Here is a 23,407-nt window from a genome sequence, read left to right as displayed (position 1 = left end):
TTCCCTCGCCTCGTCCATCGACCCAGCGTGACTCTGCAAGGAGCCAGATGAAAACCTCTCGCTATGATTTATGGGGTGTCGTCTCCCGGGGAACCAACGGAGCCCGTCCCTCCCTGCGTTTGGTGAAGGAGCTACCTGCCGGAGGGCAAAACCGCTTCCCCTGGGTCCTAAAGCCTGATATGCTTTGCTACCGAAGGGACGGGGAAACAAAATAAACACTGTATATCATAGTAGTATTCCAGGGACCAGCGTAGGACTGGAAAGCTGGAGTCGCTGTAGAAAACCACTTAATACCTGGTGGGGTGGAAAGGTCTCACAGACTATTATGTCTATATGTACTGTGTGTTATTATGTATATAATACAGGTCAAAAGGCCGTAAAAGCAAGCGAGGATGCTTTAAAGCAGCTCTAGTTGAGTTCTGTGGATGGATCTGGGTGCATGTTTGGAATTGTCCCTTACAGTACCAGAATCTAAATACCTAAACGCTAAAACTGTAACGTATAAAGTGCCACAATTGATCTTTTCTATACATAAATAATGATTTATTGAGTGTGTTGATGTTGATTATTTGTTCAAGCTCAGAAATCTACACAGTCTGATCTGCCATAACATAAAAAACAACTGCCTAATTCGGTGGAGATCCACCTCATGCCACCAAAAAGGCTCCGTGTGACACTAGGACCTTGCCAAAGGATCCTTTGGGTCCTGTTGGTTGCAGGCTGCTGCCGCCTTATAATGGGAATGTTCTGGTGCATCCAATAGATGCTCGATCGCATTGAGAAGAATCAGGACATGGATCTCCAACTCCAATCCTCGTGAGCTACTATCCTGCAGGTTTTAGACGTTTCCGTGCTGCAGCACACCTGACTCAGATTAATGGATCATTAGCAGACTTGTGTAGAACTTGACAACAAGCTGTTGGAGATCCATTAATGTGAGTCAGGTGTGTGGCAGCAGGGAAACATCTAAAAACCTGCAGGACAGCCGCTCACGAGGACCGGAGTTGGAGATCTCTGAAGTAGGAGGACAAATCAACACTTTATCATGTTCGTCGAGCAGTTTTTAACCGTGTGGTGGGGTGCACTGTCTCGCTCGAGGAGGGAAATGTCGTCTGGGAGTGTTGCTGCAATGTGAATAAGGATTGTTTATCCACCTAAATTGCAGGACCTTCACCTTCCCAGCAGAAGATTGCACAAGAGCAGGAAGCTATTCACGTCACCTGTCAGAGTTTTAATGTTGTGGCTGATTTGGTGTACATTGAAAGCAATAAAATCCAAAAACACAAACCTCCTCATTTGCATATTAGATTAAGCTGCGGTTAATCAGATAGTAACAAGTGTAATTCTGCGTTATTACTGCCAGATTATTAGCTGCGTTTCATTTCGTGATTTGTTCCAAAAGCATTACAAATTCAGAAACATATTTTTTTTCCCATGACATGCCACAGTATTAATGGGGGGGAAAAAAAACTGACAACACATGGCTAGCTTTGCAACTTACTAAGTGCTTAAGTATTAATTAAAGTGCCATGAGTAACCGCCAAATGTTAGCGCATTTGTTTATCTACGAACAAACACACACACCCATGTCAGAGCGTCCCACTTTCTTCCATTTGCACTGATGGCAGCATTAAGAAGTAATTCTGCAGGATTAATCCACTTAAAATTAGAGGAGGGTTTTTAAGGATTCTGTCTTAAGGGTGCCCTAAAAAAAGGATACAAGTAAAAGGCCTCGGGAGACGCACAGATGCGGCGTTCTCGTTTTAAAAGTGAGGAGAATGAAGCGCAATCAATGGCACGGCGAGAGAAAATGGGAGGAAATCAGCATGCGTGTAGATATGAGAGTAAAAATGTGTCACATTGTGTGGCAATGAGCTGAGCTGATCGTCCCTACGGGCCGCGAGTGATGGCTGGTTTTTTAACTACTGCCCAAGAGCTCTTTCCTTCTTCCTTCCTCTCTGGAGTTCACCTGCTCACCTCTCTTTTCCTACTTCCCTCCCATCTTCCTGTTTTTTTTTCCTCCTGAGCTGCATATGTAAAAAAAAAAAAAGGATTTAAAATCAATGCAGGAGGGGAAGAAAAAGAGGAAAGACAACCCTTGGGCTGCTAGAGATTGCTGAGGCTAGCAATGTCATGGACCACAATAAATAGATCGGCGATGATGATGAAAGATGAAGTTGCTTTTAATTGTGCTAATGGTCTTTCTAAGGAGCACACACGTCACCGTTAGTTAAATATGTATTAAACTGACAATGCTGCTGCTGATTCACGTTGATGAATGTGGGTCACTGTCCGAGAGTTGTTGTTTTTTTTGTGACATTTCCAGAGTGTAAGTGGCCCCGAGTGTGTGTATATCTGTACTGTATGCGTATTCAGACATTTGCATTTTAACTACATCACACACTGACAAACCCAGGGATAAAAAAAAAAAAAAAAAAAAAGTTGATGTATGGCGCTGTATATGTGCCCAAGGAGCTATAAGTGGTGGTGATGGTGTGTCAAGGGCTGCTGGGAGTGGAGAAGCGGAAGGAAAGGCTGCAAGAGGAGGGCTAAAAAAAAGCAAAAAAAACATCCAGTCAAGTGATGGAAGTGCTGAAAAGGGAACTGAAATGTGTTAAAGCGAAGAGTGTAAATCAGTTTCTTATCCTGACGTACATCTCCGCAAATAGACAGTAGGAGGAAAGACACGAGAACACAAACATATAGACATTCAGTTTTTTTTTGTCAAAGCACATTTGTTTGTTTGAACATCTGTGTGTATGCGCTTCTTATAAAAACTAAAAGAAAAAAATCCCTTTTCATCTGCACTACACAGATATTCAGTCAAATCCATCTGTAAGTTTATCTTTCAGAAAATGTCCAGTTGGCTTTGAGATGAAAAAATAAACCCACTATTTTTTTTTTTGCAAGTGAAACCTGCCGACGTGAATCTTTTTTTTTTCCTCTCAGCAAGCTTTGTGCAGCTTATATTAGAGATATAGAAATGAAAAGACAAATGTGAAACACGTCTTACAATACCCTAGGCAAGGAGAGAGAGAGGAGGAGGGGGTGGTGATGGAAGTCTACTCTTCAAACCACACCTGCCGACAAGACGGAAATATTTCTTTTTCATTGCACCTAATAGTGTCTGTGCAGACGAAAATGTCCGCAGTATGATCTGAGTTTAGAGAGGAGGAGTTCTTGACAGTTGGGGGAAAAAAAAGAAAAAAAGAAAAGTAGGAAAAGTCAAAAGTCATCTAATCCTTTTCTCGTAAAGCACCTGGAAGCTGCTCTAGTCCTCGTCTTTGTTCTCCTGCTTTATAACACCTTGAATGGGATGTAACATAAAACCAGTGAAGGGTGGCTGAAAAATTTTCGGACCCTCCGTGGGATATTTATCTTTCTTTTTATACGAGCCTCCCCACACACACACACGCACACACACACACACACAGTCTTAAAAGTCATTATCTACAAGAAGCAGATGAGATATTTATAGTGTTTAAAGTTGGGCAAGAACCTAGAAAAGAACCATAATATTCACATTTCCAGAAACTTTTCCAACACAATAAAACCTCTCCCTTGTCATTGATGGTAACTAGCCATTCACTAAGCCCCTCCCCCTGTACAGTGACAGGTTAACAACCACAACTAGACCTGTCAAGCTTCTCCATGTGTAAAATATGGGGTTGGACTTAACGTCTGCATGTCTGGATAAGTAGCTCACCTACAGCTTTGGCACTGCACATTTCAATATTTTGTGTGGTTGCAGGTTGCGTTAAAAGGACCCATTCACAACCAGCATTTACTTGCTGCCACTAGTTCTGCACAGAAGCTACTACTGTACACCAGAGCACTGGCTGTAATTAGCAGCCTGGAAATTGATTTGGGGGATATTTGCACTCCAGCCGAACTCATTATCTCAGATAGAACTTACTTGCTGGTTAGTCTTCACTCTAAATGCCTTTTATCCTCCAACACACTTGAAGTGTTAATCTAATTTCTGTCTGTCGATGGAGCCAGGCTATTTTTACGGAGGTGACCAGGTTGAAGGCAGAATCCACACTGATCTTTTCAAATTGCTGTCGGCGAAAACTTAATTTTAACTTACGCAGGCACGAGCAGCGAGCGGTGGAAGAAGTAGAAGCACGCCATGAGGACGCATATATACTCAGTGATTTTATGTAACCCTCAGTTGATTCTTGAATGGTGGTTTCAAGTTATTCTTTTTTAATTGTCAACACTTTAATTACATCATGGTTAGGAAACAATAAAGAAGTCTTCTAATGGGCTTCCCTAATGAAAGTGTGGGGGAGCAAGAGGGGTGGCCAGCTGGCTCTGACCTTGTCTTGCTTTTGCAAGTGTAAGCTCAGCACATAAATCATGGTTCTGTTGTGCTGTAATCTGCGTGTGAATGTAACACTGCTAGCAACTCCACGCGGCACTACTAAAACAATGCTGCTGTTCAGTTTTGGCCCTACCTTCAAATGCATATAGCCATCGATTGCTTTAAATAGAAACAGGTGGAAACATTCAAAAGTCAGTCAGGAGGTTTCAGCTAACTTGTCAATGTCATGGAGAAATCTTGCAGAGATAGTCGTCGGCTCAGCCAACAAAAAACAAGTTGACTTTTTCTACCAGACTTTGCACTAAGAACTTCCTGGGGTAAATCCACTCCCATATGAGTCTGGAAAGCTTGACAGGCATATAAATAGTAACTCAAGGGGCGAGGCTTAGTGAACGGCAAATGATCTGTTGCCTTCTCTCACTGTTACCCCTCACCCCCCACCTCCATCAACCCTTCGTGTCACTCTGTCTACTCACCATCCTCCGTGGGCACGTAGACGTTGAGGTAGAGGCAGTCCTCGCTCTGGTTCTGGATGTAACCCGCCGCCACGTCCAGGTTGTCCGTGAACCACACGGGCAGCATTATCTCTGGCAGCACCCCGTGGACGTTCTGAGGGCACACAGGAGCGAACTGGGTGGCGTTGCGGATCTCCTGCCAGGATCCGGGGGCTTCGGGTGGCTGGAAGCGGCGGTCGCCGATGGGCGCCGTGGCGTAGGGCACGCCCAGGTACTGCTCTACGGGGCCTAGAATCTCATTGTTCAAGTCCTTCTTGATGCCTCGGAGCTTGCCGTAGTTAGTGGTGACTATGGGGTGTTTGGAGGGATCCATCTTCTGGCTCGAGGCCAGGCTGAAGAGCAGAATGAGCCCTAGCAAACTCATGAGGTACCAGTCTGTCAAAAGACTAAGAGGGCGTGTCCGGGACAACAAACCCCGTCGACTTTGCTTACTCGAAGCAAGTCCAAGGGGGTACATGACTGGATTCATATTGTTCCGCCACCTGCTTCTATTCTGTTTGGGAGAACTTTTGTCTGTTTGAGACAATGTGGATTATAACCAACAATCTGGAAGGTAAAGCATAAGAGGGGGATTAAAAACAACACAAGCAGGTGGACCCTTAAAGACTAAAAGGAGTTTTTTTTTGTGGAGGTTTTGCAGGGCTGCTGAGTGAAGGTGAGATGGAGGGCAAAGCAGTTGCTGGGGAAAGAAGGGTCCTTGGGGTGCTGGAGAAGGGGGCGGGACCTCGGTGTGGGTGCCAGGTCAGTGTTGATTCTGAGCAACAGCGATCCGAAACACTTCTCCGGCCATGGTTCTGTTGCGTTCCATACCTATTCGTCTTCTATTATCCCGATAATTGGATTGATGGCGAATTCTGCAGAATGAGACAGAGAAGCAGGAGAGAGGAGGAGGAGGAGATTTAAAGAAGAATGGTGATATAGAAAGAGCAAAAAAACAGCAAGAGAGAGGAGGCAAGAGGGGACAAGAAAGACAGAAAGATAAGAGAGATTATAGCTTATCTGAAACAGAAATATATTCCATTAAATGTTGTCAGAACAGCAGTTTTTTTTTCAGCCCTTTAAGTGTTGCCAAGCAAAAAGCATTCCCTGAAATGAAAGCAGTGAAATGAGAAGACATTCTAAATCTAGAGACAGTGTTTGGGAGATGAAGAGACGGGGTTCATTTTGGGAACACTTTATGTGGTGATCAACGCGTTTCACTTCATTTCACTACATTGCAAGCTAAAAAAAAAAAAAAAGAAAACGCTCTCCTCCAGTGTAGGTAAAGAAGAAAAGCACCTCAAACAGATGCAGCTCCTGTGATCACATTTTCCTTCCTCTGGTCTGTGCAACATAATCGGACTCCATGCTGAGTGCACATTTCTACATGTCTCTGCCTATTTATTATGCATGAAAAGCCCAAAGTGGACATGTTCGCCCCTGTCCTGGTCTGACCTGTGTGAGGACAGGCATCAAATCCCTCCTGGTGAACTGTGTTTAACCTGCCAGCTCACACACATCCCTGCAGAGAGCTAATGTAGTGCAGCGCATGTAGTCACGCCACATTGTGGTCTCCGTCTAACAACACTGCAACCTCAATATTTATTAGTTTCCTAGACGTTTCAGTGTTGTCGATACCAGTACAGTAGACGGAGTGGACGGAGAGGCTGAGCCTTTCACTGCCCGGCGAGGTCAGAGGTCAATAATATGTAAGCAGCTTACGGCAGCACCGAACGCTCTCTGGGCTATATGTAGCGCGCACACATGCGCACGGTAAGCCTGAACTGACCCACGCATGAATGAGTTCCTACACGCTGCACACTCATTCATGTAATCTACTGCGCAAATGTGCAAATCCTCATGTAACGGACCCGGAGTTAGCGAATGCATGGAGGAGATTAACGACATTGTTGGGCGGTGTTACGTAACGGGACGGGACGAACGCACCCTCGCGGTAATGAAGACTAGAAAAAAAAAAGATGTTGACACACAAAGTCGTATATGATTTCCACCGTTACACCTTTGTGTCTCCGTGCCGTAACTGTCCTGTTTAAAACCATAATTATTATTGCATCGCCTGCACCCACTCTGTTTTTGTTTTCTTTCTTTTTTTTCCCTCCTCCCCTCTCTCTCCCACTTCCAATAAAGCCATTAGAATCTGAAAGTATGGGAGTTGAGTGTCCTGAGGCAAGACGGCAGATAATTAGAGTCTATAGGCTGATGAGCAGATAATACGAATAAGGAGGCTCATTCATGTAATAATAAAGTTCCTTATGTACGACAAGCTCTTTGAGGGGAGGATACACTTGGGCTTGTAGGGGGGAAAGTGTGGCGAAAACAGATTTGTGGTCTTTCAGATTGCGGTAATTGCATGCGAGTAGCGTCTGTAATCGCTCATTGTCTTCTTTTGGTACAGTGCGTTCAGACTAAAATATATTGGTGGCTGCCTTTGTTCCTCTCAGTGTGGACTTTGTTGTTCTGCCCACGCGCCCATGTGTGCGTCTGGATGTGTGTCCGCTCACAGGGAAGCGGCCGGCACAGAGTGCGCCTCTAATTAAACCATGGAGAGTCTAGAGGCCAGCCTGCTTTTGCGCTGCGTGCGAAGCCGAGTCCTTCACCCACACAGCCAACACACACACATATGCACATACCATCTACAGTGCCATTAAACTTTCATCCTCCAAAAAAAAAACATAAAAGAGACTGGGAGAGCGAGAGGCAAAGATGAAAAAAAAAAAAGAGAGGAAAAAAAGGAGCAGGGAGACAAACCGGAAGATGAAAGGTGCAGATGGAGAGGAAACCTGTTCATGTGAAGCTGGTCAGAGGAGGCTACACAAGTGGAAGTGGACGTCTAATAGATCCACATCTGCAGGCCCAGGGTGAGGGTCAACCTGCACCTCAAGCCTGGGTAGAGCAGCAGAGGCCCACGTATCCCTGGCAAAGGCAGTCCTGGCAGTCACGAGTCTGCCTGGAGGGACCTTCAGAATTTCAGGGTGCATCTGGGTGTTTAATTGCTAATTGGCTCAATTAGAGGGCCTAATTGGTCCGGCTTTGCTGTGAGCAGTGGGAGAGCTTAAGTGATTGATGAAGCAGAGAGGCAGAGACGACTGGTGGGCAACATATAGGACAGAGAATGTGTGGCGTTGGAATGAGACACGCTATCACACTCACAGATTTAAAGGTTTTTCCCCCAAAATACTGTATCTCTGCTCGCACACACACACGGTGATGCACACTCATCCATGATTCATGTCATCGGCAGGATGTTTTCCCCAACTCCCAGGAGGCAGGGAGAAGTAGGGGGGACCACACAGGTCATTTGGTGGCAGAGCGTCAGTATAAACCTCATCTTTCCCCTGCACCTCTCCTTCATCTCTCACCATCTCGGTATTTCTCATCTTAACGAGAAGCACCCCAAAAACCTCTGGAGGATATTGCAATAGGAGGAGGAAGAAGAAAAAAAAAACATTTTCAATTCTTGACCAGGCTCTTTACTCCAGACGCCATCGGTCTGTGTGACTCCATCATTCAGAAGGAGCACAGAATGCACAACAAATTGGAAAAAATGTTTTCTATGGCGAAGCATTATTCAAATTGTATACAACCCAGGCTTCTGGTAGACATTTCTATCTGCAGGGATATACAATCTGCAAGCAGAGAGATGTTTGGCTTTGTGCTTGGAGCTACAAACCTCTCTCCAACCTCTCAAACCTGAGTGTCGGCCGTGCATTTATCAAGCAGACATGGTCAAACAGGGATCACAGGCTGCTGGACAGATGCAGCCTCTCAAACGCTTTAATTTGACCCGATGCAGTTTTGTTGCTTCATTTGTTGACCCGAAATCTCGCCTGCGTGTTAGTAATTTCCAATAGATGGAGCGGTAATGTTTGTATTAACAGACCAGCAACAAAAACACGAACGCTCGCTGCAAAGACGAAGAAACTCGACAGTGAATGCTGAGCATACAAGGCAGAACGGACAGCTAAATACTCCTCAGGAAGGTGTAGAAGAAAGCAGAGTGACTGATCTGTCAGGAGTGGCTGCTGAGGAGAACATCAGACAGTTTTTTTTCCAGCATCCGCACTAAAAGAACTGTCTTAAAAGTAAAAGGAAAATAAGGTGGCTTAATGTCTGACGAGCTTGCAAGCTTGGCAAGATACCTGTTTACAAAGTCTGACTCACTACATATAGCATATGGGAATAAGTCTGCCATTGGCCGCTCGTCTCAGGCAGCTTTGTCCTTCACTTCCACTGCTGAAGTTTCTAAAACAACTGCAACCTCCGGGCAGCAACTTATCGCACTGAAGATTCCAAGTTTTGCAGAGGATTTGGATCGCGCATGCAGGCAGGCAGCAGTTTCTTCCTCATGGATTATCCACTTTAATTACAGCGCTCGTCTCCCTAAGTGCTAGATGTTCCACCAAAACAATTCCGCTCATCAATATTTTTGAAGAAATACCGAAGCCGCATCCACCCACAACAGCTTTATTCCCACCCCTGAAAAGCAGAATGGGACTAAGATGCAGCCAGGTCATTATGTTCTACAGGCTAAGTGAGACGAACAAAGCAATGGACCATTCAGAAATGGGGAAACAAGTTAAGTCAGGTTCCGGTTAAAACAACATCAAAAAACCTAAAGGTAAACTAAAAGGTAAGCCCATGTTGTTTCACATTTGTGACCAATCTGCACGAAATGAGTCGCATTGTGCCTTGGGCTATTACGTGTAAACAAAAGCGGCATGTTGCTACCACATGACGCAAATCATGGGACAGGATTGGCTGCCAATGACGACTTGCTCGCCTGCGCACAAGTGATTTCCACGTCTTCTTTCTGGTGTTACCGCTCATGCACGCTGATGGTATTCGACGACGATATGGAGCGTAGTATTATTATGCTCTGTCGTATTATATGCTACCTACATGCAGAAAACAACTAAACTGATATTTTACCATGTGTTGACGTAATTCGGGCTGTATCTGGGATATAGCCGAAGGCGCAATGTGACTGATTTCGTGCAGATGGGTCACATTTTTAAAGTCTGACATGTCTGCACAATGTGTGTTTTAATTTTTACCTCGAAACGCGGCTGTTTCTGTGTCTGTAGCTTTAAATTTAGCTCCCCCTGCTGCCCCCTTCAGGAAGAAGACTCTCTCTGCGTCCACTATGTGACTGAGTGTGTGAAACCAGTCATTTTTTATGACAATATCACAAAGTGCTTGCAGAGAATATGCAAATTTTACAATTCGTTGCTATGTAGAAACTGGATAAAAGTGTGATGGCTTGTAAAGCTGGAAGGCTTTTATAGTTAAAGGGGGAGCTGGAAGAATTGCAAACGTCTTCATATTGTCACACCTCTTAGTTGATAAAATGCATAAAACACAATATAAATGTGTTGTGACCATACGGGACCTTCAAGTGGAGATTCTCACGTCACCACACTGTATTTAGATGAGATGAAATATGTGCTCAGTCATGAAAACAACACAGCATATACATGCAAAAATAGTAAGCCACAGGACAGAAAACCAAAAATAGAAGAGCTGAAAGTGACTGTAACCGCCACGGGAACAGTAACTACAGTCTAGTGACGAGTCCCCGAGGACCGGCTCCTTATCCATACAACAGGCAGACGGATTCTCAGCATCAATCTCGGCATCTAACTCTCGGCGAGTCAATAAGCATATTTCTCAAAATGTCAGACTCTTTCTTTAAGCAAAGAAACACGCGAGACATCGCTCGACGTAATACTCAATTAACTTTGCCTTTGTAGCAACAGAGAAACTAATTGCCGCGAGGTAATTATGCAGGGTTAGATTTATTTGACACGGCTCGGAAAAAAAAGTAAATCCTCCGCGGGGTGGTGTTGCAACAGCCGGGTCGCCAAACCTATTAGAGGAATATCACCTATTGATGGGGAAAGAGTGAAACAAATAAAAAGCCAAATGGGGAGAAAGTGATTTTTTTTTCTTTACAGTATCAGGAAGCAGTGTTTCCAGGAGGGAGGGGCGGGCTGCCCTAGATACATGCATCTTTAGAATACACCGATGACAGATGTGATGTAATGACGTTTCAGACAGATGTCCTTCCCGTCCGTCTCATCGGTCCGTCCTCAGAATCTGCATCTGTCAAAGTTGCCTGCACTCTTAGCCCCATAGGTTGATGGCGAGTTAGGGAACAAAATATGAAAACGCTGGATTTCTCTCAGCGAGGAAGCATACAAATCGGTGTCAATTCCCCATAAATGCACCTAACTGTGTACGGATATGATATTTTATTTTTAGCCTATTTGAAGTAAGCTTTAATGCTATTTTTTAGGGTCTTTAATTATGTTTAGCAGGGATCAAAAGGGATAAAAATGCAAAATTCACCAATTTCATCGTCTTAAATGTTAATATTTTCCGGTTTCTTGACTAATCTATGACAGAAAACAGCATCTTTGAGACAAAACAGGATATGTGAGGTTGTCGTCTTGGGCTTTGGGAAACACTGAATGACATTTTTGTGATGTTTTAGAGACCAATCGATAAAATAAATGTTAAGATAATAAACATACATACAGTGTCTTTATTGAGTGTGACATTATTGCAGCAAAGATGATTAAAGTCTTAGGTTTGGTGGCCACAGATATCCCAAATGGATCTCTGAAGTCCAATAACATCCAACACAAGACCACAATGACCTGACTTTTTCTTTTTTTTTTTTGACAAAGCTATTACAAACGGTGCAATTTGCCGCACGGACAATTAGTTTGCATTCAATTTCACAAGTCTTCTTCTCATTGTGTCGCTCTCTTCTACATGTGTGAACAATTTTCTCCCTCATTAATTACAATAAGTCTCACCAGAGATCACATGCCACAAATTATTACTTGTGCTTTATTCTGCAGATCTCTACTTCAAAAGTGACACCAGACTTTGATGTCGTTGCCACGAGGGGCGGCAGGCGCTGCCTGCGTAACCGCTCGCATTAAGGCGAGAATTACATCAAGTGCTTGTGATTCGGTGTTTTCAACGGCGAGCCTACTTTTGTTATCTTCAACTGCGGCGAGGAGCGCCACTTTTATATGCCGCGACGGAGGCTTCCTCCAATTAACCTGCCGTTAATCTGCCTTGTGAAGGTCACGTTTCGGCTCACGGAAGAGTGATCAGTGAGCGTGATTGAAATTACACCTCGCTCAGGAGCAAACAAACAGGATTCCTTTATGTTTCTGAAGGCTGGGTGAGGATTTGATTTAGATTAGCCCGCGTAATTGACTCATGTGTACATCAAAAGGAAACGCTGGAGTCGCTTCATAATCTGCAGGAGTCTTGTATGTTTTACACTTAAGCTCTGATTTATTCTTTAATTAGTGGTAATTAAAGAATAACAAAGTTTGGACAGCCGTCAGGAGAAAAAAAAATCTTCACAGCAATAAAATTGTAGATGAAATCCATAATAGATGAAAAAAACAATTCTGCAAAGTGTTTAACACGTCATAGTGCTTGGGTGAAAGCAATAAAATCAGGATATGTTGATCAGAAATGTATTTGTGATATATTGGAAATAAATGTGATCTAAGGCGGGAACGACTAATCGATTATTAAAATAGTTAAGTCAACTATTTTAGAGAAAACTTCACGAACAATGTGTGGAAGCCCTTCACACTAAATCTATAATAAAGCGTCCTGTAAACTTTGCAAAAACGAACTTTTTTTTAAACAATTTTACTTCATTTTTTGTGTTTGATGCTTTGATTTGATAAAGTTTTACACTGACAACATACAAATAAAGCTCGTTGTGTTCCTTCTGATTTATGTTTTTATTTTTTTAATATTTGTATTTATTTAACCTTTATTGAACCAGGAAGTCCCATTGAGATTCAAAATCTCTTTTACAAGAGAGACGTGGCCAATCACAGCATACGTTTTCTTATTTTTCTTCTTTTTATTCATGACAACATCCATCCATCCATTATCTATACACTGCTTAATCCTCATTGGGGTCACGGGGGGCTGGAGTCTATCCCAGCCGACTTAGGGTGAAGGCAGAGGACATCCTGGACAGGTCACCAGTCTATCACAGGGCTACACTTAGAGACAGACAACCAAGCACACTCACATTCACGCCTACGGACAATTTAGAATCACCAATTAACCTCAACATGTTTTTGGACTGTGTGGGAGGAAGCCGGAGAACCCAGAGAGAACCCACGCTGCACGGGGAGAACATGCAAACTCCACGCAGAAAGATTCCGGTGCCCCCACCGGGATGCGAACCGGCAACCTTCTTGCTGCGAGGCAACAGTGCTACCAACTGCGCCACCTTGCAGCCCTTCTTAATAACTTACCTGGGTAAATAAAGGCTAAACAAAAGTGTTTGTTTCATCAAATAATCATAAAAATGATCGATAGATTAATCGATTATCAAAGTAATCATTACTTGCAGCCCTTAAAATGTAATTAGAAATGCAGTTTTGCTGGTTAATTTTTTGCTGCTGCCCCTAAACGCCACAGTATCTAATAGAATCAGAACATCGTACCCAAATCAGACATGCAAAATAAGTTTATCCTCAACACACAGCCCAAAGAGCTCTGCAGCAAAACAACTGAATAAAACTTTATGTATGTGCATCCAGGCTCGGGTGTCTGACATCCAGAGCCAGGTTTGGGTATTTGACAGTTTCCAGTGCCGACACATTCTGTTTTCTTCATGCACACTCCAATGTTTTTCTGCAACAAAAAAAAAAAAAGTTTCCCCAGTTTTCTGCTTTTGCTCAAATCATCCTCGAGATCACCGTCTCGCAATCGCATCCATCACTATTCCGCCGCACAGCTTACCAAGCACAATCGCAGTCCCACTAAAACCTATTGCACCCAATTTTACTCCAATACGGCTGCACAGTCGCCCACTGCAAACTCCCCTGTAATTGCCTACCACCTCTTCCTTCATGTTGCGTCGCCCGTCAAGTCTGTCAGGACACTCACTGGATTCAGCTTAATGATAGATAATAAACTGACTTCGCCGGGCCGAGGGTGCCGGCTAATAGCTGAAAAATCAGTGTGTGAAGGTGCCGGAAGGTCAAAAGGAGTCGTCGCTTTTAGAATTGTGTCGGAAGGAAGGAAGGAAGGAAGACAGAAGGAACGGAGAAAATCAAAACTCAAAAAGCAGAAGATTTACCTCTTTGAGCAACACACGAATGCGTCGTTATCATCTCGAGGCTTTGAATCAGCTCATTTGTTTCCACGTTTGCTAATTAATACATCAAGTCTGTGACAGGAAAACTGGATATTTTGTGTATCTCTGGGATTGTGTGACTGTATTGTTGCTTCTCTGTATGTTGGTGTTTCATCTGGAGTTTGAGGTAATTTTGATCGGAGCGGATGTTGAAACAGAAAAGGGCCGTTTTATCTCGGCAGATGCCACATTAATGCCAGTAGACGGGGCGGACGGAAGTGTGTGTGTGTGTGTGTGTGTTTGTATGTTTGCCATCCTGCTGACAGCCTCTGTGTGGGCTCCAAATAGAAAAGAGCCGGCGGGCAGGTCAGTGTTCACTCAGGCTCCTGTCAATCCCTTATTTTTTTTTATTATTTTTCATCCTTCCACCTCTCTGTCTCCGTGTGGGAAACAAGGAATCAAAGTCGGAGCAGAGTTCAGCGGATACAGCTGAAGGGGGAGACGCATGTTAATAAGATGGCGGAACATAAAGAGGAGAGCGATCGAGCGGCGTTCGCGGGCGAGCTCTTTGGGATAATTATGACGGCGGAGGAGAAAAGGGAAATATTTTCAGCTGGTGGTGGTTCGACTTCAGAAGGAGTCTAAATAAAGCCACAGTTGTTTTGGGTCAGAATATATTATAAAGAAGTCTGGTGGAATAGGAGGATGCTATCGATGCTACGACGGGATATTAGCACCATCATTTTTATTTTTTTCTCTCGGAGATTATAAAGTCACTTCACCCTGCAAGGCTGGATCATGGTGATGCATGAGTGGACTGGATGCAGAAGTGACAAAGCAGCATCCCGAGTAGCTTAAGTTATAAATAACTTTGGGTGCAATACTCGCCTAACCTCCAACTATAAAGCAACCTCCATCTATCACACATCTCCCTTCATTCAGCCCATCATTTACCAATAACATGCAGTCATGGATTAATCCTTTAACACTTCTGTGATCATTCAGTAGTTGCTGCTGACAACACACCCCACACCGAGCTACCTCCACAACAAACTATTTTAGGCGAGCCACAATGCCGCCTTCGCTATAGATGTGCGGTGGAAGCCACCGGGGAGCGGAGCAGGTGTGACTGAGTAAATTAGCCTAACCTACAGCGACCGCGCCGCGCTCAGCTGCTACAGTTAGCGGTAATTCGAGGTCGTGTAACTTAAAATGGCGCCGTGTGTAGTCTATTGTGAGAAACATGAGAGAACCCCGCCTGGATAAACTCGCGCGGGTGTTATTTAAGCTTTTTTTCTATGGCCTTTTGTCCACATGCAAGCGCAGTTGTAGGTCACTGATAATGGATGTTTTTGGAAACCTACTGGGACCGGCGATATCTTTGTTCAGGCTTTTGATTGGGCGGCATGGCTTTGGGGTTGAGGTTACATCGCTGCCCGTCGCTTTCTTCCAAGAAGACAAAGGAGGAGAAGAACTGTTTTTAAAAAATATACCCGTGTACATGTGTCTGGGGATGAAATTTCAAAGATGTGTTTACTCATTTCATTACATGTAATAAAAAGTCAATAAAGAGAGGACAGACTGGGTAAAATGGAATCATAGGGGTTGAAATGTTAAGTTTAAGGTGTCCTGCAATGACAAAAGATGATATTTTTCCCCTCAAAATTATATTTTAATCTCAGCGGAATTTCTTTTTTCTTTGTAAATTTGTGACTTTATAATCAGAGAATATCCAAACTTTGATCTCATAATCTAGATGAGCACCATCCTCCTCCTTGCTCCAATTTAATTTTTATTTTTTTACCTACTTCACAGTATATGCAACTGATTAGTGAGTTTCTGCTAATTTGCCAGCTCATTAATAAAAATAACTGAATAAATTAAAAACGATATATTTTACTTTGCAGCCAGCACAACAGAGCAATGCATAGTTATTAGATGGAGCACAGAAATTTGTGGACTTCCATAATATCCAAAGAGAAGTAGAGTTCTTTGTTGGAGTGATCAATAACAAATACTTTGATTCTGGGTGAAGAGCATCAGTGGATATTTGTTTTTTCACAAATAACAAACCTGACACCAAATAGAGATGGGGAGCACACGACTGAGGCGTGCCAAGCTCCCTTCCTTCAAACTCCACACATCCCAACCTTCAGTTCATTTTTAATCATGACCCTTCAGACCCAACCATGTCTCCTGGTGAGATCACTTTTCATCAGACTTCACTCACTTTTCATCAGACTTCACTCAGCTCTGATGGCAAAAAAAAAAAAAGTTTCTCACATATGCAGAAGTGCTGCCCAAGATATGTAAACGGACTTTGATGGGTAAAAAAAATTGGTAAATGTAGTTTTTAGGACATCTTGATTATGCATGTCCAGTGTTTTAAATGCATTTTGTGCAGATGAGTCAACAGGACATTCAAATACTCATAACAGTGTGTTGATTGATGCGATGCAACATCTGCACCGGAACTAAACAGTGCTGCATACGCACAGACGCTGCAGCAAAGCTTTTAAGCCGCTGCATTATTTTTATAAGTGACAAAAAACTTTTCTTCCATACTGTAGAAGCAGAATTTACTGTCTCGATTCAGTCTTGCACAATGTTCTTTGTCCTCCCTCCCCTCCGCATCCACACCAGACCGGTCTGACAGCGGAGGAGAATGGGCTGATAGACTGCCGGCTACAATACAGACACAATGGGAGGATGCGGAGACAGAAGGAAGGAGGGCTAGACGGGGGGAGGAGAGGGCTGACAGCGAACTTGTTGACAAAACAGAGATGTACGCCGCTATACATCGGCGGTGGGTGGCGGAGGTGTGAAGTGTGAGGGAGGGTGTGTGTAGGAGACGGAGGCGGGGGGGTAGTCGGGGTCGCGGACCACCGGAGCGCAAAATTGGAAACAATGTGTCTGCAAGAGTTAAAAGCAAATATTTACAGGGCTTTAATTTGCATTGGGAGCGCGGAGTTTCCGGTGTGGGTCAGCGCGTCGACGGCGGAGCTGGAGAACACGGAGGGGCACGGCTGGTAATTAGACAGACAGTGGTAGATTAATCACAGGCTGACAGCGCAGCCTCGCACAAACACATTCACCGGCTATACTGGGGCCCATCACTTAGCCCGCCTCGTCTGGGAAAAAACGTTTCCTTTAGTCGTATTCTCGCTGGTTTTCCAACACGTGAACTCGTACAGGCTCCTGTCGTTTTGCTCTGATTACTCGCTCTCTTAATGAATCTCCCATGCCGAGCATGAGGACAGCTCACCCCCCCTCCTCCAGCGGGAGAGGCAAGAGGACGACGTGGTCCTGCCCCAGAGGGGGGTGGGAGAAGAGCTCCTCTGCAGGCTGGAGGACGTGAAAGGAAAAGGTAGAGGGAGGAAGGGAGGATATAGCAGTTGGCTGAGAGCGCCGCCATTAAACACGTTCCATATATCATAAATATTTTACCGTCTTCTAAGTGGTTTTGACCTTGGATCACAGTACTGTAGGTTACAGCACAGTATGGGAGAGACTTTAAAGGGAGTTCTAAAACTCTAAAGACAGTCTTACAGTGGTAATTAAACTGGGCTGAAATGGGTCTTTTTAAATTCTTTTTATTTGAAAGCACTTGTGTACACGATCAAAACCTTACTTTCTACCCGAGTGACACGAGGAGAACATCATCAAACACTGAGAGTACATTATTCATGAAACGTCTGATGTGAGCAGGTTTTAATAAATACATTAAGTTGTTTAGCTCAGGCCTTCACATTGATGCAATAAAGCTTTAAAAGATCCCCTTTCTCTCAAGTGATGGCCGCTTTTTACAGCGATGTGACTGGTAAAGGTTTAGTCAGCGTTTAAAACTCTTGTGAGTGGAGATCATAGAAAAAGCTGAAATGATTCTGCATCCTCATAGCAGACGGTGGACGTGCATCCTTTTAAACTACAATAGCTGCATCGCGTTGCCCTTCCGCAGCTACTGTAGCGCCATGTCAGTGATCACTCCTCCGGTGAGCCAAACGCAGTAGGTGGACACAGTATTGGCTTTCTAGAGAAATTAGAACTCCCCGCTGTGTTCGGACACCGATGATGGAACGCCTGTAGCTGATAATCAAAGCGCCTCCAGAGCCCGGCAGCAACTGCTTCAATTACAACGCTTTTAATCATGATTCATAAAAAAGGTGTGGATGACGGGAAAATCTCCTCGTAACAAGCCAGCGCGTTATTAGCGCTCACAATTTTTGAATTGGTGTTAAATCTGTGGTTTTTGAAACTGTAAGGTAAACTGTGACACACACATCTGTCACACTGAGGGTTGAACGAGTCCAAAAAAAATCGTATTTAAACTCTGAATTTGTAGCAATCATAATAAACTGTATAATTATAGTCACATTAGGGACCGAGCTAGTAAGACTTGAATGAAGTGATGTGCAATCCTCACTCAAGGGGGGAGTAAACGGTCCAGCACACAGAAAAAAAACAGAAAGAAACTTGTGTCTGACTAGCAGTAGCCCAGCTGCAATCACAATGCTAGCCGGTTGCCAACGACGGCATTTCACCGAGCTTGTCCCTGAGCTTTTCCAACCAAATATTTAGCAATAATGCGCAAGTTAATTAAGCCGCGGCACTGCTTGGAGATCAGGCGCGGGCGACTGTAAATAATGCAATGTCGACCAGTAGCCGGGGATGAATAGAGGGTCACCTTTTCAACTGGGTGAATGGGACACGCCAATGCACCAATGGGCAGGATTTAGCCAAAGGCGACAAGGGGAACGGATACAGGAACTTGCCACACTGTGTTTGTGAAGCGGTGTGAATGGGGTCTAATTGAGCAAATGAATGCTGCTGAAGGCGGCTAAAGCTGGTGAATGTCAGCTGAAGCTTGCAGCTGCTAACTTGACAAGCAGAAAGGCTTTGTTTACACTCAGACGGAGGTGGTGGGTTGGAGGGGGGGGAAGAGAGACTTGCGACCTGGGACAGATGAAAGTTTTCCGTTACAATATTGACTTAGAGGATTAGGCAGGTAGGAGAAGTTGTGTAAATTGAAATAAATCTGCAATTTTCCAACTGATGTCCCATGATGGCTCTGGAGAAAAGAGATATTAAGATGTCAGACTAATTGAAAGTCTGCTCCGGATGTGTGGAGTACAATAATATGGATTAGATGCTTAAATTCGCACTTGCCTCTATAGCTGATGTATGTCCCTAAAGATATTCTGGTATGGAGGGATGCAAGAAGTGATAACAAAAAAGAATTCATGTCTAAGGCTGCTGCAGGGCGTTGTTTGCTATAAATATTGTACAATTAAGAACTGCCATCAAGTATACTGTTAATAACATTATAGTCGGCCAAGAGCTTGTAAGACAAGCTGCACTTTAATATTACTTTCACTTATTCATCTGGAAAAAACTTAAATCCCCTCAATAAACAACGGCTGTTAGAGGCTCACGCTCGGCAGGCGCGCATTGTTCCAACCTACAAAGCCGTTTTTTAAATTTTAAATGAAGCTCCCGTAGCTTCTAAAAATATCGTGTCATATGTCAGACCGGATTCTTGGGAAATGTGCATAAAATATGGAACAAAACACTGCAGTTTTACGGGACGGCTGCAGCTACAAAAACAAGCAGCTTTGAATATCAATGGAAATAAAAACATCATAAAGGTGGGATGAGGAGCTGTGAAGGTTGATGCAGAAAACACAGTTTTAATAGGCTGATAATCACAATTTTGCCTCCGCGTGATGAAAAGAAGTTAAGCAGCTATGATATTCACTTGATTATAATGCCTGGTCCGCTCATAGATAACAGCAGCTTGTAGATTAAATCATTTGGGAAGCATTTTATATTTTTTGCACAACTCGAGGCTCCTTTGCATCTAGTACACTCTACAGGTGAGGCATTCAGGGGAAATTGGCATTTGTAGCATCTTTTGATTAGAAGCTTTTAGGTACAATTTTACCAAAGCTTTATTTTAAGTCTCATTTCATTGTAAATCTGTGCATTTACACATGAAAAGGAAGGCAGTGAACTACAGAAAAAATGTACAATCTTGATAAATAGTGATCAAAATAATCGTGATTATCGTTTTGTCCATAATTGTGCAGCTTTAACTCATAGTATATGGTCATGGCAGAATGGAGAAAGATCATTTTAAGAACTTTGAGTGCAAGTAAGCAGATATAACTCAGGAAAAACTGTTACTTGTATTATTCAGTTTCTATTGATTAGGCCCAAGGTAGCTGCAGATATTGTTACTGGTGAAATCATAGCTGCAGACACACTGTAGGTTAAATTATTCATGTATACCGATGCATGATAACAGTTAAGAAGCAGGTTAAAGTTGTCACAGCGAGTGTGCATTTAGTTCGCAATTGTCCCGTAGCTGTGGGTTTAGTGAGAAAAGAGGCCGAAGCCACAGAGGTAGTTATAAAAAAAAGCCGGATAACAAGAGCCAAATGAGGACATGACACTGAGAAATGAGTCACACTCATTTGACTGGTAATGACCAGCGATGAACCTTGAGTCAGAGTGATATACATAAAGATGAATACCGCCGAGAGTGTGAGACGGAGCAAGAGGGAGGCTTTGGAGAGCTGCCATCCTGATCTCGTTGTCCCTGACAGATGGCCAGCGCAGACACATGAGCAGCTGATGTGTATGATTGTCTGCTTCCCAAAGAGGGTGCATCCACAGCTTCCCTCCCTCCCCTACCTACCTCGCTCTCTCCACCCCCTGTTTATTTTTGGTCTTCAATTAATTCACTTTTATTACACTGTAGGAGTTGGTGATGCATCCCTCTAAAGCCAAGGAGAGGGTGAGGGATACATATCAAAAGAGAGGGCACGGTGAGAATAATCCTCAGATTATAATCAGCGTCATAAATAACAAGTTGCAGCATCTAAACACATCTCCCCAAGATCCTCCAACCCCCTCTTTATTTCTCCCTCCCCTCCCTGCCTTCGTTTGGCTATTAACATGAGCGATGAATATTCATCCGGCGCTTTAATCTATAGCTGAGCTCATCTAGAAGAGCTGTGTTTGTTTTACAACTGGAAGGGAAGAGAGCTGGAGGAGGGAAGATGCACTCATAAATATGCTGCACATGATCAGCACAATAATATGGAGCATAGCGGGGGTTTCTTTTTTTTCATCTGGTGATGCTCGGCGTGTTACAGTACGGTATGTTCTATATGGTGCACAGACGAGAAACGCAATTATTATTTCAATTAACTGATTGTAAAGTTGTCAGACAGATATTCAAGCTTCAAGAGAAGGAAGGCTCACATCTGAAAAATGAAGTTGTGTTTTTTTTTCTCCCATGTTTTCTTTTGATTTAATAATTTACCTCTGGCTATATCCCACACCCAATTAGTTACTGTTGCTAAGCCTGTCAAGCGTTCTCTGTTCTTGCGATGGCACATGTGCAGTTCGCAAACAATGGTGTCGGATTTGCTGCTCGAAATTCTTGGTAATTTTTGAAACAAAAGGTCCCTGATTTCAGACAGGAGCAGACAATGGCGGGCTTTTTCACTCCCGAGTCTGCAACCATCAATTCTGTCAGCTCAAATGGCTGGTTATCGCTGGTAGATTTCATCGCCGTTTGCCAGATCACGCCGTTCCCCCCGTGATGCTTTGGAGTGCTTTTTCGCACCGTTTAGGCAGTTTTTTCACAAACAAGAAATCCCAGTAAATCCAATTCAATGATTCAGTCCTTTCTCTTTTTTTTTTGATTACTATGATTGAGCCTGACGTCACTGAGTTAAGTAGGTTGGAAATAAACCAACAAAACCAAATGTCACTTCACTTTATTACAACAGTGTTAAAACTGCATTGTCTACTATTTGTTTGAAGCCTTTTTTTGTGGGTTGAATGTAATATTATCCAAAATAGCATTCATCCAAATGTGGGGGAAAAAACAAGTATTCAAACTGTATTAACAAGTTAGAAATAAAAATTTGCAGCTTAAAAACCCAATTGTAGTGCAGCGAGTGCATTGCAATCACCACAGCTCCATGCAACCAAACCATCCATCCATCCATCCATTCATCATCTATACACCGCTTAATCCTCACCAGGGTCGTGGGGGGCTGGAGTCTATCCCAGCTGACTCAGGGCGAAGGCAGAGGACACCCTGGACAGGTCACCAGTCTATCACAGGGCTACACTTAGAGACAGACAACCAAGCACACTCACATTCACACCTACAGACAATTTACAATCACCAATTAACCTCAACATGTTTTTGGACTGTGTGGGAGGAAGCCGGAGAACCCGGAGAGAACCCACGCTGCACGGGGAGAACATGCAACCAAACCAGAGCTTGCCATTTACTTTTAACCTCTGATTATTATATTGACTTGCCATACATGAAGCATCTTGTTTTTCAGAGCAGCCTACACAGATCTTAATAATTAGTCTTTATAGCTCGAAAAAAGTTTAAGAAATTGTGTTGTTTTTGCATGTATTTCACCCTAAAATGCAGCCAGTAGGGGTATATTTTCATTACAGTGTACGAGAGGGGGCTGCAAGGTGGCTCAGTGGTTAGCCTCGCAGCTAGAAGGTCGACACCCGGGATCTTTTTGAGTCTCCATGCTCTCCCCGTGCAGCGTGGGTTCTCTCCAGGTTCTCCAGCTTCCTCCCACAAGGTCCAAAAACATGTTAAATAGTAAATAGTCTGCACTTATATCGCGCCTGTTTCTACTTTAGCGGTACCCAAGGCGCTTTACAATGTGTTTCGCATTCACCCATTCACACACCAATGGTGACAGGTTAACTGGTGATTCTAAATTGTCCAGTGTGCTTGGTTGTCTGTCTCTAAGTGTAGCCCTGTGATAGACTGGCGACCTTCGCCCTAAGTCAGCTGGGATAGACTCCAGCCTCCTGCGACCCCAGTGAGGATTAAGCGGTGTATAGATAATGGATGGATGGAGGGTTTGCGGAAACCGGCAATCTCAGAAACATTAAGGTCAGATTATGTAAGATAAGGAAATTTGAAAAAAAAAAAGAATGCTGTGTCCCTCAAACATGGAGCCCCTAATGGCTTCTTTGAAAGTCTCGGACTGTCCACTTGGCGCAGAGGTGACCTGAGCTTATCTTTCGACCGCAACTTTTGAATCATTGCAATGACAAGCAAATCCATTATTTTGTGTTTATCCTTCATACAAAGCCGGATGTAATGTCATCCCAAACCAGATTACTCGAAAAGGCTTTGCCGCGCAGAGAAACAAACAGCATGATCGGACGCTGTGGAAGTTGTGTGTTTTGATATGAGGGGAGGGGGGCGCTATCAAACCATCGAGAAAATAGGTGAAGAAATTAGAGTAGATATTAGTTTGTGGAAGTCTCACTAACCTGACCGCTTCGTTATGTGATGAGGAGTTCAGGAGTAATGGTGCAGAGGTGGACACGCAGCTGCATGCAGGTTGATGTTTGATGTGAATCCTCAATGCC

The 23,407-nt window shown here is 43.7% G+C and overlaps 1 protein-coding gene across 6 annotated transcripts in view; it reads right to left on the bottom strand.

Moving 5' to 3' along the window:
* nlgn2a (neuroligin 2a) overlaps positions 1 to 23,407 on the bottom strand; it is a 199,706-nt gene that overhangs the window by 119,569 nt on the left and 56,730 nt on the right. For 2 of the 6 annotated variants that reach the window (XM_008283342.1, XM_008283343.1), the window contains exon 1: positions 4,800 to 4,909. In XM_008283342.1, coding sequence (XP_008281564.1) covers positions 4,800 to 4,909 — 110 coding nt within the window. Of the gene's footprint in view, positions 1 to 4,799; positions 5,697 to 23,407 lie in introns of those variants that run through there. The other 4 variants (XM_008283345.1, XM_008283344.1, XM_008283339.1 and 1 more) reach the window with 3 other exon arrangements.

This window comes from Stegastes partitus, unplaced genomic scaffold, assembly GCF_000690725.1.
Source record: "Stegastes partitus isolate 25-593 unplaced genomic scaffold, Stegastes_partitus-1.0.2 Scaffold307, whole genome shotgun sequence".
Classification (NCBI taxonomy): domain Eukaryota; kingdom Metazoa; phylum Chordata; class Actinopteri; family Pomacentridae; genus Stegastes; species Stegastes partitus.
Note: the sequence above shows the minus strand (reverse complement) of the source record. Positions and strands in the feature narration are given on the sequence as shown.